This window comes from Carcharhinus amblyrhynchos, chromosome 10, assembly GCF_965287045.1.
Source record: "Carcharhinus amblyrhynchos chromosome 10, sCarAmb.v2.hapA, whole genome shotgun sequence".
NCBI classification, from domain to species: Eukaryota; Metazoa; Chordata; class Chondrichthyes; order Carcharhiniformes; family Carcharhinidae; genus Carcharhinus; species Carcharhinus amblyrhynchos.
This window is the reverse complement of record NC_137333.1, coordinates 103,717,150-103,733,320: the sequence shown is the minus strand read 5'-3', so window position 1 is coordinate 103,733,320 and position 16,171 is coordinate 103,717,150. Positions and strand designations below refer to the sequence as shown.

General features: G+C 47.5%; 1 protein-coding gene across 2 annotated transcripts in view; it reads right to left on the bottom strand.

Annotated features, from left to right (window-relative positions):
- gdpd5b (glycerophosphodiester phosphodiesterase domain containing 5b) overlaps positions 1–16,171 on the bottom strand; it is a 238,203-nt gene that overhangs the window by 61,086 nt on the left and 160,946 nt on the right. For both annotated transcript variants that reach the window (XM_080197703.1, XM_080197704.1), the window contains exons 4-6: positions 5,799–5,892; positions 3,534–3,593; positions 1,665–1,763 (exon numbers count right to left, since the gene is read on the bottom strand). In XM_080197703.1, coding sequence (XP_080053829.1) covers positions 1,665–1,763; positions 3,534–3,593; positions 5,799–5,892 — 253 coding nt within the window. The remainder of the gene's footprint in view (positions 1–1,664; positions 1,764–3,533; positions 3,594–5,798; positions 5,893–16,171) is intronic.

Below are 16,171 nucleotides of genomic sequence, written 5' to 3'. Positions count from 1 at the left end.
TGTGAAACTTTCCTCCTGGTTGTATCACAGTTTGGTATGGGCTCCTGCTCTGCCCAAGACTGCAAGAAACTACAAAAGGTCGTGAATGTAGCCCAATCCATCACACAAACCAGCCTCCCATCCATTGACTCTGTCTACACTTCCTGCGGCCTCGGAAGAGCAACCAACATAATTAAGGGCCCCACGCACCCCGGACATTCTCTCTTCCACCTTCTTCCGTCGGGAAAAAGACACAAAAGTCTGAGGTCACGTACCAACCGACTCAAAAACAGCTTCTTCCCTGCTGCTGTCAGACTTTTGAATGGGTTTACCTTGCATTAAGTTGATCTTTCTCTACACCCTAGCTATGACTTTAACACTACTTTCTGCACTCTCTTGTTTCCTTCTCTATGAACTGTATGCTTTCTCTATACAGCGTGCAAGAAACAATACTTTTTACTATATACTAATACATGTGACAATAATAAATCAAATGGAACTGGTACTCTGTCCCAGGGCAGCCTTTGTGGTGCGTAACCCTCAAGTTTCTTGCATCAATAAATATCTTCCTTGTTTCAATTTAGCACAGCCAACGCACCTTGGTTAGATATATTGGCCATGCTAAATTCCCCTCAGTGTATCCAAACAGGCGCCGAAGTGTGGCAACTAGGGGATTTTCACAGTAACGTCATTGCAGTGTTAATGTAAGCCTACTTGTGACACTAATAAATAAACTTTAAAAAATGTCTGAAGTCTCTCCTAATGATGGTAGATGCCAGCCACACAAAATATATACTAGCCTCCATATCCCTCATAACCTTACACACCTCAATCATGTCCTCCCTCAGCCTTCTCTGCTCTCAAGAAAACAATCAATTTCGTGGGGGGGCTAACTGAAGGGAAAGCCCTTCCAAAGATAAGACAAGAGAAAAACGTAACTGAAGCTGAACACCTGAAATAAACAGAAAATGCTGCAAATGCTCAACAGGTCTGGCCGCAGCTCTGAGGAGAAGGGAAAGTGGGGTCGTGAAAGGCTAGGACAAGATGGATGGCCTGAATGGCCTCCTTCAGTGCTAACTCCTTTGCAACATTTTATGAAAGCATTCCCTTATAGTTCCACTGGATGACAAAAGAAAGGCCACGCAAAGGAAAACAAACCAGCAGTGGAAAGGAGGGAATGTCACTGGACTAAGTGATCCAGATGCCCAGGGTAGAGGAGACGTGGGTTCAAACCCCAGCCCGGCAACTGATGCAACTTAAAGCGAACGAACAAAAATATCAGGAATTGAAAGCTACAATGGTATTATCCAGTATCCACCCCCCCCTTCCCCGCCATCACCCCACCCTCCCACCCCCTCCCAATCGTCACTTGCGGGACCAAACACTTGGGGAGTAGCCAGAGATCAAAGTGCCGACCCTATTCTCAATAATGATGTCCACAAAATTATCGACTGCAAGAAAAACCCATCTGGTTCCCATTAGGGAAGGAAATCTGCCGTCCTTACCCGGTCTGGCCTACATGCGACTCCAGAGCCACAGCAATGTGGTTGACTCTTAACTGTCCCGAGCGAGACACTCAGTTCAAGGGGCAATTAGGGATGGGCAATAAATGCTGGTCTCACCCACACCCCCACAAAAAATTGAAAATAAAATGAATGGGAGGTAACAGTAGAATGACTACTTACTTGGAAAGATATGAGAATGATGTCCCATTCTTCATTCCATAGCTGATTAACTGAAATCATGGCCACGAGAATAGCCACAAACACCACTGTCAGCCCAACCTGCAAGGAATGAAGAGAAGTTTGTCCCTTGCGTAGCTCACACTCATGGTCTATACAGGATTAGAATGATTTATAGTGCTGGGTCCTGGAGAGGAATTCAGGGGGTATAAACACAGGGGGGGGGTTGGGGGCACTGTTTCCTCAGGTTGCCAATTCTTGCAAGTCTCTGGAACCGAGGAACAGGAGGAGGCCATTCAGCCCCTTCAAGTCTTTTAGTTACATAGAAGAACATAAGAAATAGGAGCAGGAGTAGGCCATCCAGCCCTTCGAGCCTGCCCCGCCATTCAATAAGATCATGGCTGGTCTGAAGTGGATCAGTTCCACTTTCCCGCTTTCTCCCCATAACCCTTAATTCCCTTGTCTATCAGAAACCTATCTACCCGTGACTTAAATATATTCAGCGAGGTAGCCTCCACCACTTCAATGGGCAGAGAATTCCAGAGATTCACCACCCTTTGAGTGAAGAAGTTCCTCCTGAACTCTGTTCTAAAAATAGGAGCAGGAGGCGGCCATTTGGCCCTTCCAGCCTGTTCCGTCATTCATTATGATCATGGCTGATTGTCCAACTCAATAGCCTAATCCTGCTTTCTCCCCATAATCTTCAATCCCATTCGCCCCAAGCATTTTTCTACCGTTCAATGAGATGAAGGCTGCTATGCGTCTCTGTTCCCTCGACCCACCTTTGACCCACCGTCCTTGATCCCCCATGTTCAACCAACAACCAATCTCAGTCTTGAGATCATCCCTCAGCAACCTAAAGACTTTATCAAGGATGGCACTCAAGGTTTAGTCCAAGAACAGAGATGGCTGAGGATAATGTGGCCTCTTAGACAGAGATGGATGCACCTTGGACTTGAAATGAATGAAAGCAAACTTGCCAAATAATTATATTCTATTACTCTCCACAGTGAAGAATGAGGGTAACAAAGAAAAGGCAATGAAGTTGAGGAAATGGTCAATGATCTTCGAAAAGTCTTTTGATTTAGGATTCTTGGATTTCAAATTGGCCAATGGCATTCCATTATTTGAAAAGGGTAACTAAAAAGACAGCCTCATATTTATATAGCGCCTTTACCAAGCTCAGGTTGTCCCAAAGTGTTTTATTTTTGTGAACTGCAGTTATTGTTGTAATGTCAGGAACGCAGCAGTCAATCTGTGCACAGCAAGCTCCCACAAACAGAAATGCAATCACGGCCAAAAGAACGTGTTTTGACTGGTGTTGATTGAGGGATTATATATCGGCCAGACCACTGGGGGCAATTTCCGTGAGGGTAGGTGGAAACTGAGGTTCACATTTCACCCAAATGACAGCACCCCTGACAGTGCAGCACTCCTCAGTACCACCCTACAGGGTCAGAATAAATGCTTGTGTTCAACTACCTGGAATGGGACTTGAACCTTCTGACGCCGAGGCCATGACTGACCAGGTATAGGTCCCATGATGATGCCACACTTGGTCCAATAGCCTACTGATACACAACCATCCAGGAGAAAGATGGCTTTGCAGAATCGTATCACACAGCACAGGAAGAGGCCATTTGACCCATCGTGTTGGTACCAGCTCTTTGAAAGAGCTACCGATTGGCCCCCCCTCCTCCCTGCTCGGCCCCCCCATACCCCAGCTTCAAAGGTACCTGGTGTTCGGTCCTTGGACGAGGTGCCAGATGGTTTCTGTCACCCATGGAAAATAAAGCAAGAGATACGTCAACGTTCAAGAAGATATAGAGGGAAAATTCCTTGTGAAATCTATCCAGGTATTCTCACACATACCTTGTGCAGCCAATGTAGATTCATCTGTTGTCCCACTGCTATGTGGCATAATGCTAAAACCTGAAAGAGAAGCCATCGTTACAGTAACTGGTGGAATTGTACGACAAAGTTGAAAAGATCGTTCGGCCATCGTGCCTTTACTGGCTCTTTGAATGTTATCTCACCACAACAGCCTTCGATGGCCTTTCATTGAGGCGCCCTCATTACTGAGAGTGCACAGATCTCCCCCCCCCCCCCCCGCCACCAAAACAACCCCTTGTGTCCCCCCACCCCTAAGAACCTGAAAACAACCCCAGTCAGAATGGAGCAGTTCTCACATTGTGGGGAGGGTTGATCGCAACTTTCCATGGTGCTGTAACTCAGAAGTCAGAGGATCAGCAGATCTCACAGCCTTCCCGGTTCTCCTTTACATTCAACCCCAGCTGATCACTAAAGTTGCTGAAAGGAGTCTCACAACAAAACAGGTTAAAGTCCAACAGGTTTATTTGGAATCACGAACTTTCGGAGCGCTGCCCCTTCATCAGGTGAGTTAGGTTCACAAACACAGATATATAGGCAAAGACATAATTGCAAGATAATTACAGATTGGAATGTGAAGAATGGTTGGAATGTGAGTCTTTACAGGTATAGACAGTACCTGTGATTATCCCTCCCTCCACGCACACACTCAAAGCTCGTGATTCCAAATAAAGCTGTTGGACTTTAACCTGATGAGATTTCTTACTGTGCCCACCCCTGTCCAACGCTGGCATCTCCACATCATTAAAATTGCTGGAAGAAGACCTTTTGTTGAAGCTTTTCTTCTTGCACCCATCAGGACAATCACAAGAATATGCATGATGGTGGCATTCGTGTGATTGTCCTGAAGAGTGCAAGATGGAAAACTTCGACCGAATGTCTCTTTTCAGCACTACTCAAGTACTAGCAACCACCAATTGGATAATTAAAATGTTAAGTGGACGGCCAACTCAATGCCATCCACCTTATTCTGTCGTACAGTCAGGATCTATTGTCAAGAACAAATATATTCACCGTGCAAAGTAGGGATCAAACAGAAGGAATAGATGGGACCAGTAAAGACTCCAGTGAGTCCCGATTCTTCTCAGGAAGAGCGACAGAAGCTTGGTCAAAGATATAGGCCTGGGTTTTCAGGCCGTGAATGCCAGCGGGATCCTCCGGCCCCACTGATGGCCCACCCCCCAATGCGGGTTTCCCAATGGCATGGGGTGCGTTCAACAGGAAACCCCGGTGATACAAACAGGACAACTCTGCTGCCGTGGAAATCCCAGTGGGTTGTGTGGAAAATCCCGCCCAGAAGTTTTAAGCGACCTGTTCCTCATTCAGATTTCTTTCCCCCTGTCTCAGCTGTGCTGAGGTCCTTCTCTCACTTAAATAGCTGAATATTAAGGGCGCAGGTCTACGGGACCTCTCCCTCATCCTGAGGACAGTGTCTCCACCTTCAGTGACAATGAGGGTAGAATGGAAACACAAAAAGAAAAACGTTGGAAAAAATTCACAAACTTTGCCAGCATCTGTGGAGAGAGAGAGAAACAGAGTTGGCATTTTTGAGTCCAAAATGATTTCTTCAATTCCAAGGGATCATGTTCGACTTCAAACGTCAACTTGGTTTCTTGGGGTGGCACAGTGGTTAGCACTGCTGCCTCGCAGCGCTAGGGACCTGGGTTCGATTCCCAGCTTGGGTCATTGTCTGTACGGAGTCTGCACGTTCTCCCAGTGTCTGCATGGGTTTCCTCCGGGTGCTCTGATTTCCTCCCACAGTCAGAAAGATGTGCTGGTTAGATGCATTGGCCGTGCTAAATTCTCCCCACACAGGCACCAGAGTGTGACAGCTAGGGGATTTTCACAGCAACTTCATTGTTAATGGAAGCCTACTTATGACACGAATAATAAATAAACTTTCTAAACTCTCCACAGATGCTACCAGACTTTTTTTTTTCCAGCACTTTGTTTTTATTGCAGATTCCCAGCAACCTCAGTATTTTGCTTTTATTTTAGAATTGAAACAATTCCATCGCGGGATCAATTACATCAGTTCCTCCCCCCACCCACCTCCCAGATTTACCACCATAAAAACACCTCCTTGCCGTGGGAAGGAGGCCAGGGGGCCAGGAAGCAAAGGCAACGTCCTACAGCTGTCATGGTTAGCGAGGCAACACAACAAGATCCCAATACGGTGAAGATACAGTCCCATACCACACAAGGAAACCCTCCGCAGATCAGACTAACAATCTCCTGATAACTTACCAGTAAAAACGTGACGTAGATGAAACCAACGGAAGCTAGTACCAGCACAGGAACTGACCAGTCATTCCAGTAACCTTTCTTATTGTACATATACCTGAAAAATAACAGATTGATCCAATTACCTCACAGCAGCTCTGACTACAAAACACAACCCACGTTTACACAGTGCCTTCAATGTATTTAAATGGCCCAAGCTGCTTTGCTGGAAATTACCAGACAAAATTAGCCAGCGAGTCCCATAATCATGCAATGGTTACTGCACAGGAGGAGGCCATTTGGCCTATCAATTCCATGCTGGCTCTATGAAGGGGCAATTTTTAAAAAATTTACTCATTCGTGGGACACGGGCATCGCTGGCTGGCCAGAATTTATTGCCTATTCCTAGTTGGCCTTGCTCAGAGGGCAGTTGAGAGTCAACCACACTGCTGTGGATCTGGAGTCACATGTAGGCCAGACCAGGTAAGGACGGCAGATTTCCTTCTCTAAAGGAACCAGATGGGTTTTTAACAACAATTGACAATGGTGTCACGGTCATCAGTAGATTCTTAATTCCAGAGATTTCCCCTCGTCAGGAGATGGGGAGGAATCTCTTCTCTGCGAGGGTGTCTGGAATTCGCTGCGGGTCACTGAATATATTCATGGCCGAGTTAGACAGAGTGTTAAGATCATAGATCATAGAACCCTAAGTGCAGAAAGAGGCCCTTCAGCCCATCGAGTCTGCACCGAACACAATCCCACCCAGGCCCTACCCCCATATCCTTACATATTATACCCACTAATCCCTCTAACCTACACATCCCTGGACACTAAGGGGCAATTTTAGCATGGCCAATCAATCTAAACCGCACATGTTTAGACTGTGGGAGGAAACTGGAGTACCCGGAGGAAACCCACGCAGACACGAGGAGCATGTGCAAACTCCACACAGTGACCCCGAGCTGGGAATCGAACCCAGGACCCGTGAAGCAGCCGTGCTAACCACTGTGCTACCATGCCACCCAGTGTAGAATCGAGTAACTCAATGTAGAAGTGAGTAACTGGTTATGGGGGCCAGGCAGAGAAGCGGAGTTAAGGCCATTATCAGATCAGCAATGATCAGAATGACCACAAGAGCAGACTCAAGGCTGAATGGCCTACCTCTTGCTTCCATTTATAACGTTCTTGTGGCTCTGTTTCCACCACTCTCGCAGGCAGAGAGTTCTAGATCATTACCATTCACCATGTAAAAAATCCCATCCTTCATTTCTTTATTAATAACCTTTTACCTGTATCGTTATACAACCAGTCAATTAGACAGCTCGTCTATGTCTACCTTATCCAATCCTGTTATTATCTTGTCCATCTCGATCAAATCTCCCCTCACACTCTTCGCTCCACAGAAAATAATCCCAACCTCTCCAACCCCAACCTTGTAACTGGAACCATTCTGGTATATCTCCCTCTGCACCCTCTCAAGGACCCTCACATCCTTCCTAGTCGCCACACTCCTGTTCGGGGACACTGAGGGAGAATTTATCATGGCCAATGCACCTCACCCACTCGTCTTTCAGACTTTGGGAGGAAACCGGAGCATTCGGAGGAAACCCCACAGACACAGGGAGAACGTGCAAACTCCGCATAGACAGTGACCCAAGCCGGGAATCGAACCTGGGTCACTGGCGCAGAGAGGCAGCAGTGCAAACCACTGTACTACTGTGCCACCCCATTGGGCACCTTGCCAGAGAGGGATATTGGGATGGGGCCGGGTCATGGGTTTTAGGGAGGGTCTTAGAGGAGAAGACAGATGGAGATGTAGAGTGTTGGTTGCAGGCAGCAAGTAGTCTGGATAGTGAGTGTCACGACAATCCAACATGTTACATACAGATCCCAACAGTGAACGGACAGCGTACAAACATATGAATGTACAACAGTACAGGTGGCACAGCAGCTAGCACTGCTGTCTCACAGCTCCAGGGGCCCGGGTTTGATTGCAGGAATGTCATTTCAACAAGTCATAGAGGTTTGCAGCATGGAAACAGGCCCTTCGGCCCAACTTGTCAATGCTGCCCAGTTTTTACCACTAAGCTAGTCCTAATTGCCTGCGTTTGGCCCCTATCCCTCTATACCCATCTTACCCATATAACTATCTAAATGCTTTTTAAAAGACACAATTGTACCCACCTCTACAACCACCTCTGGCAGCAAGTTCCAGACACTCACCGCCCTCTATGTGAAAAAATTGCCCTTCTGGATCCTTTTTGTATCTCTCCCCTCTCACCTTAAACCTACACCCTCTAGTTTTAGACTCAACTAGCTTCTGGAAAAAGATACTGACTACCTTCCTTATCTATGCCCCTCATTATTTTATAGATCACTATAAAATCACCCCTAAGCCTCCTATGCTCCAGAGAAAAAAGTCCCAGTCTGCTTCAAATGGTTAAAAAGTCATCGATCACAAGGGCATGGGATGGGAGGACGGATTTGCAAGTTCCTGTACAGGGAATTAAATGATTTGAGGGGAGGCTGGTGCCAAGTTAGAGCTTGGAAAACAAAACCTTCACTGAGAAACAATGAAAAGAGCATCCTGCTGTCTTTCTGCGTCTCCGGGTAATTACAGAGCCCGCGTGCCTCAGGCTGTGTTGAACAGAACTATAAAACAGAGACAATTGCTCCATCAGGCTGTGGCAAAGCTGATCATTAGCAGAATCACCTCCCCTTCGAATTCCCACACAGAAAGGTCACCCACAGCACAAGGCCTTGTACCCTTCATTCTCCGGCTGATTCCAGTAACACTGGGACGTTTGGTATACCTCTTCCTGTGGCACCCCTTTATTATGTGGGGGATCAGGGGTGGGCGGGGAGTGTAATGATTCTTCTTGGGCATCCTGCCCAATAATTATCCCGAAATTAACATTCCTAAAGTAAAAGCCTATCATCTAGAAAGCACCGCGTTGTTGTTTGTGGGTGGGATCTTGCTGTGCACAAGTTCCCCCACTTCATTCCATACAGTCGTGAGCACGCTTCAGATCTACTTTTGGGAGGCGGTAAAGCTCTCCGGGACGGCCTGAGGTTGTGAGAGGTGCTAAATAAATGCAAGACCTTTCCTTTTGCATCACCCAGGTGATTAATTAGAGTGTGTTTCAGGAAGATTGACAAAGGGAGGGGGAGAGAAGGAGAGGTTTCCAGAGCTCAGGAAAGGCAAAGCGTGGCCACCAACGACAAAGATAAAAATCAAGAAGCCAAAATTCAGGAATGTAGGGTCTCAGAGGATTGGGAGAGGGGGAAGAGGCTTGGAGGGACTAGAGAGAAAGGAAGAAGTGAAGCAATGATTTGAAAACAAGGATGAGAATATTAAAACAGAGGCAACGATGTTCATTGACCTATTAGGTTTGTCTCGGTGTTGGAAACTGTGGGTCTCACTCAGTGACAGCGGAATACAAAGTTTGTTGAGGGATATTGAAATTTGGGTGGGGGAAGAGGTTTGGGCAGACACAGTGTTAAAGCTGCATTATTTTAGTATATCACTGCATGTGTTCTGAATCTGTGAAACTAGCATTTAAATCTGCATGATTTCATTCGATATCTTTCCACGTGGCAAGTTTGGAATCTGTGAAACTCCTGCTCAAATCTGCATCATTTTATCACATACATGTGACATGTTCTAAACCTGTCAATCTCCTGTTTCTATCCATATTATTTTGTTATAGAACTTTCCACGTGGCATGTTTCAAATCTCTGTTTAAATCTGTATTGTTTTATTCTATGTCTTTGTGTGGCAAGTTTTGAACCTGTGAATCTCCTGTTTATATCTGTATTATTTTATCAAATACACATGGCATGTTCAAAATCTAAAAAACTAGTGTTCAAATCTGTAATATTTCATTCTATAACTTTACGTGCAACATGTTCAAAAACTGTGAAGCTCCTGTCTAAATCTGTATTGTTTTTTCCATATCTTTTGTGTGTGGCCAGTTTTAAATCTGACCCTCTGACAGTGCGGCACTCCCTCAGCACCGACCCTCTGACAGTGCGGCACTCCCTCAGCACCGACCCTCCGACAGCGCGGCACTCCCTCAGCACTGACCCTCCGACAGTGCGGCACTCCCTCAGCACTGACCCTCCGACAGTGCGGCACTCCCTCAGCACTGACCCTCCGACAGTGCGGCACTCCCTCAGCACCGACCCTCTGACAGTGCGGCACTCCCTCAGCACCGACCCTCTGACAGTGCGGCACTCCCTCAGCACCGACCCTCCGACAGTGCGGCACTCCCTCAGCACTGACCCTCCGACAGGGTGGCACTCCCTCAGCACTGACCCTCCGACAGTGCGACACTCCCTCAGCACTGACCCTCTGACAGTGCGGCACTCCCTCAGCACTGACCCTCTGACAGTGCGGCACTCCCTCAGCACTGACCCTCTGACAGTGCGGCACTCCCTCAGCACCGACCCTCCAACAGTGCAGCGCTCCCTCAGCACCGACTCTCCAACAGCGCGGCACTCCCTCAGCACTGACCCTCCAACAGCATGGCACTCCCTCAGCACTGACCCTCTGACAGTGCGGCACTCCCTCAGCACTGACCCTCTGACAGTGCGGCACTCCCTCAGTAGTGGTCCTCTGACTGTGGCACTCCCTCAGTCCAGACCCTCTGATAATGCGGCACTCCCTCAGTACTGACCCACCGCCTTCCCCCATCCTTCCACCCAGCTCAGCCATGTCAACCCTCCACCCGCCGCACCCCATTACCTGACTCCATCCTCCAACTCCCCTCCATGGTGCACCCTACTTTCTTTCCCCACCCTACCCATTGAACCCCAACACCTCAGCCCCTTGCCCCATCCCTCATTCGTCTGTGCACCAGGGGCTAGAGGAGAGGGGGTGAGGGGAAGGGAGGGGGAGAAAGGAGAGGGAGGGGGGAGATGGGGAGTTTGGACATTTAGGGAGGGGGAGGGGGAGAGGGAGAGGCTGTGGGGAGGGGCAAGTGGAGGAAGTATAGGAGAGGGGAGGGGAGAGTTACTGGACCATCTAATACTCCTTGGACTAACATAGCGCGGGGCTAGATACAGGGTAAAGCTCCCTCTACACTGTCCCCGTCAAACACTCCCAGGACAGGTACAGCACGGGGTTAGATACAGAGTAAAGCTCCCTCTACACTGTCTATCAAATAAATCGGTTGGACTAAAACCTGGTGTTATCAGACTTTTTACTCCATCAAACACTCCCAGGACAGGTACAGCACAGGGTTAGACACAGAGTAAAGCTCCCTCTACACTGTCCCCATCAAACACTCCCAGGACAGGTACAGCACAGGGTTAGATACAGAGTAAAGCTCCCTCTACACTATCCACTATGAAACAGTCCCAGGACAGATACATCACGGGGTAGATACTCCCTCTAAACTGTCCCAATCAAACACTCCCAAGAACAGGTACAAAATAGGGTTAAACAAGGACCCACATGGCAGACTGGTACAAAAACTAAAATCACATGAGGTGGGCTTGATGGATATAGAACTGGCTTGGTTATAGAACAGTAAGTAATCTCACAACACCAGGTTAAAGTCCAACAGGTTATTTGGTAGCGCGAGCTTTCAAAATGTCACTCCTTCTTCACCTGAGACAGAGTACTGGTGGAAGGGTGTCTTTCAGGGTAGAGATCTGTAGCTAAAGGTTACCTGATGAAGGGGCAGCGCTCCAAAAGATAATGGTTTTTGCTACCAAATAAACCTGTTGGATTGTTGTGAGACTTCTTACTGTGTTAATGGTGTTACACAGAGATCAGTGCTGGGACCTCTGTCATTTGCAATATATATATAAAAATGATCAGGACGAAATTGTAGGGAATCCGGTTAGTAAGTGTTTGCGGATGACACAAAAATTGGCACTGTTGTAGATAGTGACGAGAATCGACAAAGGATACAGCAGGATATAGACAGATTGCAGACTTGGGCAGAGAAATGGCAGATGGATTTCAATCCGGGACAAATGTGAGCTGATGCATTTTGGAAGATCAAATTCAGGTGCAAATTGTACAGTAAATGACAAAACACCTTGGAACATTGACAGAGGGATCTGGGTGTTCAGGTCCACGGGTCCCTTAAAGTGGCAACACAGGTGAATAAGGTGATCAAGGCAGCATACAGCATGCTTGCCTTCATTGACTGGGGCATCGAGCATAAAAGTTGGCAAGTTACAGCTATATAAAACTTTAGTTTGGCCACATTTGCAGTTCTGACCACCACACTACCAAAAGGACATGGATGCTTTGGAGAGACTGCAAAGGTTTGCCAGGATGTTGCCTGGTCTGGAATAGAGAAGGTTGGCTCAGATTGCTTTCAATGGAAAGACAGAGGCTGAGGGGAGACCTAATAGAGGTCTACAACATTATGCGAGGCATAGACAGGGTGGATAGTCAGAGGTCAGATGCAAGTGTCAATTACAAGGGGATTCAAGGTTCAAGGTGAGGGGGGAACGTTTAAAATGTGCTGGAGATGTTTTTCATTCTGGGTGCCTTGAACATAATGCCAGAGAAGGTAGTGGAAGCAGGCACATTAGTAACATTTAAGGCGTATCATAATAGACATATGAAAGGGATAGAACCACAGAATCCCTGCATTACAGAATGAGGCCATTTGGCCCATCGAGTCTGCACGACCACAATCCCACCAAGGCCCTATTCCTGTAACCCTCATTTACCCTGCTAATCCCCCTGATCAACCTAACCCGCACACATCCCTGGGCTGTGGGAGAAAACCAGGGCACCCAGAGGAAACCCACAGAGACACGGGGAGAACATGCAAACTCCACACAGAGAGAGATCTGAGGCTGGAATGGACCTGGGTCCCCGACACTGTGAGGCAGCAGCGCTGACCACTGTGCGCTGAGAACTGCACATTAGCGCAGGCTCGGTGGGTCAACGTGACTGTTCTGTGCTGTACTGTTCTTTGTTCCAATATCCCAGGCACAGGCAGACACCCCCAGGCAGACAACCACCCCATGAGCAGACAGACAAATATCTCCACCCACAGCCAGACACCCCCTGACACGTAGACAGACAAATCCCCACACGCATTCAGATACCCCACACACCAAAACGAGAGAAATAAAGTGTTTCTCAAACATTGCAGGAAAGCAGTTCCCGATCCCAGGGAGGAGAATACCAGATGGAGTTTGTATTTGAACCCAGCCGTATGTGTTCACAGGACCCAGACAACAGCAATGACACACTTTACCAGAGAGAGCGGGAGGGCTGGGGCGGGTAATTGCTCCAGAGAGCCTCACATGTAAACTGTGAGCATAAGACACAGGTTTGTTGCAATGAGATCCTGGGGCTGAGCACACACACCACAGCCTAACTGAGCGCTCAGTGTGATGCTGAATCACCGGTTGTGCTCCCAGTGTGTTGATACAAGTGCAGGCTGTTTGCAAAGTTCCTCCCTGCGTCAGAGGCTCCCCCGCAGCCAGCTTTCCATGCCGCTGGAGGCTCGGACAGTTCTGGGGGTCCTGCGTGGTGCTGAGCCACACAGGAACAGGAAGATCCCAGCCCCCAATCCCTGCTATCTGATGTCAGTCAGCACTGCGGTTGGGGAGGTTGACCTCAGCCTGATAGTTAAACACGATTTGCCTTTGCAAAATCTAACTTGGTAAATATTTTGACATGAAAAGACTTGAGGAGGTTGTATGATTGGTGTTGCCTTAGCAAACTTAGTTATCATAATATAAGCTTGGTCATTGCAATGATTTTAATCAGGCAATAAAGGTGGAATATGAACTCCCTGATAAAGGGCCTCCCTGGAAAGGGAGCATGCGGTGTCCAGGGGCACAGCTGACGCCTTCCGTGCCCTCTGGGCACCGCTGAGACTGGGATGTATTACTGGCTTTTTTTAATTACATTTTAATTTGATGTTTTAAGTTTCCTTTACACTTTGTTTTTTTATTTCAGGCAGCTGCCCCTTTTTGAGCTGTCCCCAAGTTAATTTGATTGGACACTAAAAGATGGTCCCTGATTAACTGATGGGCCAATCATGGAGCTTCTTGCTTTGTATTTAACCAGGTGCGTCAGTTCCTCTGGGACTCCGAGTTTGACAGCTAACTGAAATCCCTCTGTATACTGCCGTCAGACTTGTAAATAAAGGGATTTTGGTGAACGGACTTCTGCCTCCGAGGACTTATTACAGTCATACAGGACGTGAATCTTGCTGAAAACATTGTCGAAGCTTTCTATCTTGCTCTCATCAGGACAGATGCAAGAAGGCCAAATTTCAAACAATCACAACAATTTATATTGCAGGAGAAATGTGTGCCGATTGATTGGCTAGTCAACTCTGAGTAGTGGGGCTGCTGCTGAGGCAGACCCATTCGCTGCAAACAAAAGGAATATGTTCAAGCCCTTTTGCATTTTTTGAATTACCCAGGATCTTAGGGAACCTATAGTTCCCCGTTGGTTGACATGTTGCCATGGGGAAAGCAAAGTCAACTTGCCAACAAAGCAACACCCTTTTCCACAGTATAAATTGTGATCACACAGCAAGTCCTCGTTTAAAGTTGCATTCCTGAAAATTGCAACTTTAAAGTGAAACAACTTTAAGTGAACAAGTTCCCAAGGAATCAATCTTAAAGCCAAAGTTAGGACCCTTTGGACTTTTCTGGCCAGAAAAACAAGGCACAACTACCGTACATGTGGCGCATCATGCATTCCTAGCTGGAATAATTTGCAGAATAAAACCCATGACTAAAGAGAAAATAAGTACAATATATAATTAAATTATTTTTAGAAGTTATAGCACTCACTCCAGTGCACAGTACTTGTAGACTCACCACGCTCCACCTAGTGGTAACAGTTGCATGGTGCAGGTAATAGCTGAAGTCCCAACCACCTGCATCAGGTAACCTTGACCGCTAAAACGGGACCAAGAAGCTCAGTGCAAAGCCAGAAGCGGCCAGCTGCTAAAGGACAAACCCCTGACAACTAAAGCAAGAGCAAGAGGCCGGGGGTCAACAGGAAAAAGGCACTGAGGGCAAGTGAGGCGGCACAATGCTTAGCACTGCAGCCTCACAGCACCAGTGACCCGGGTTCAATTCCGGCCTGGGGTCACTGTCTGTGTGGAGTTTGTACGTTCTCCCTGTGTCTGCGTGGGTTTCCTCCGGTTTCTTCCCACATTTCAAAGATGTGCAGGTTCGGTGGATTGGCCATGCTAAATTGCCCCTTGAGTGTCCTAAGACGTGTAGGTTAAGTGGATGAACCATGGTAAACGTGTGGGGTTATGGGGATTGGGAGAGGTGCTGAGTACAGCCCACGTGTAGGAATGCCACATCCCATTGATTTCCGTCCGTATAGTATTTTTTCTTACCGGTCTGACTGAGTGATTTGTAAGTAAAGCGAGCGCAACTGGAGCGATGAGCATGCTGGTTGCTCACAACATTGAGTGTAAGAGCCGTGCACTCCCTCTGTGTCCAAAGTATCAATATTTCTTTTCTTTTTACCATTTGAAGTTGATAAGAACATAAGAACATAAGAAAATAGGAGCAGGAGTAGGCCATCTAGCCCTTCGAGCCTGCCCCGCCATTCAATAAGATCATGGCTGATCTGTCGTGGCTCAGTTCCACTTTCCCGCCCTCTCCCCATAACCCTTAATCCCCTCTCTTATCAAGAACCCATCAACCCGCTTCTTAAAAATATTTAGCGAGGCAGCCTCCACCACTTCAACGGGCAGAGAATTCCAGAGATTCACCACTCTTTGAGTGAAGAAGTTCCTCCTCAACTCCGTTCTAAACCACCTCCCCTTTATCTTGAGGCTGTGCCCCCTAGTCCTACTGTCTTTTTTGAGCGGGAAGAGTCTCTCCACCTCTATCCTATCCATCCCATTCATCATCTTATACGTCTCAATGAGATCTCCCCTCATTCTTCTAAACTCTAACGAGTACAAGCCCAGTTTATTCAGCCTCTCCTCATAGCTCAATCCCCTCAACTCTGGTATCAGCCTAGTAAACCTCCTCTGCACTCCCTCCAGGGCCAGTTCTATTACTATATAAATGATTCAGCATTTTCTATAACTTATGGAATATTTGCTGTGTATTAAATGTATTTAACCTTAGTCACGGGGTCATGGTGAATGAACAAACCTGATTCCAGTCTTGCAGCCCCTTGAGATGAAGGGGGGCCCCCCACTCACCGAGGTTGCCCGCCTCTGATTTCCTGTTCATATATCACCTTTCATTGAATGATACAGCACAGGGCGGCACGGTAGCACAGTGGTTAACACTGCTGCCTCACTATGCCAGGGTCTGGGGTTCGATTCCCGGCTTGGGTCGCTGTGTGGAGTTTGCACATTCTCCCCATGTCTGCGTGGGTTTCCTCCCACCGTCTGAAAGACCTGCTGGTTAGGGTGCATTGACCC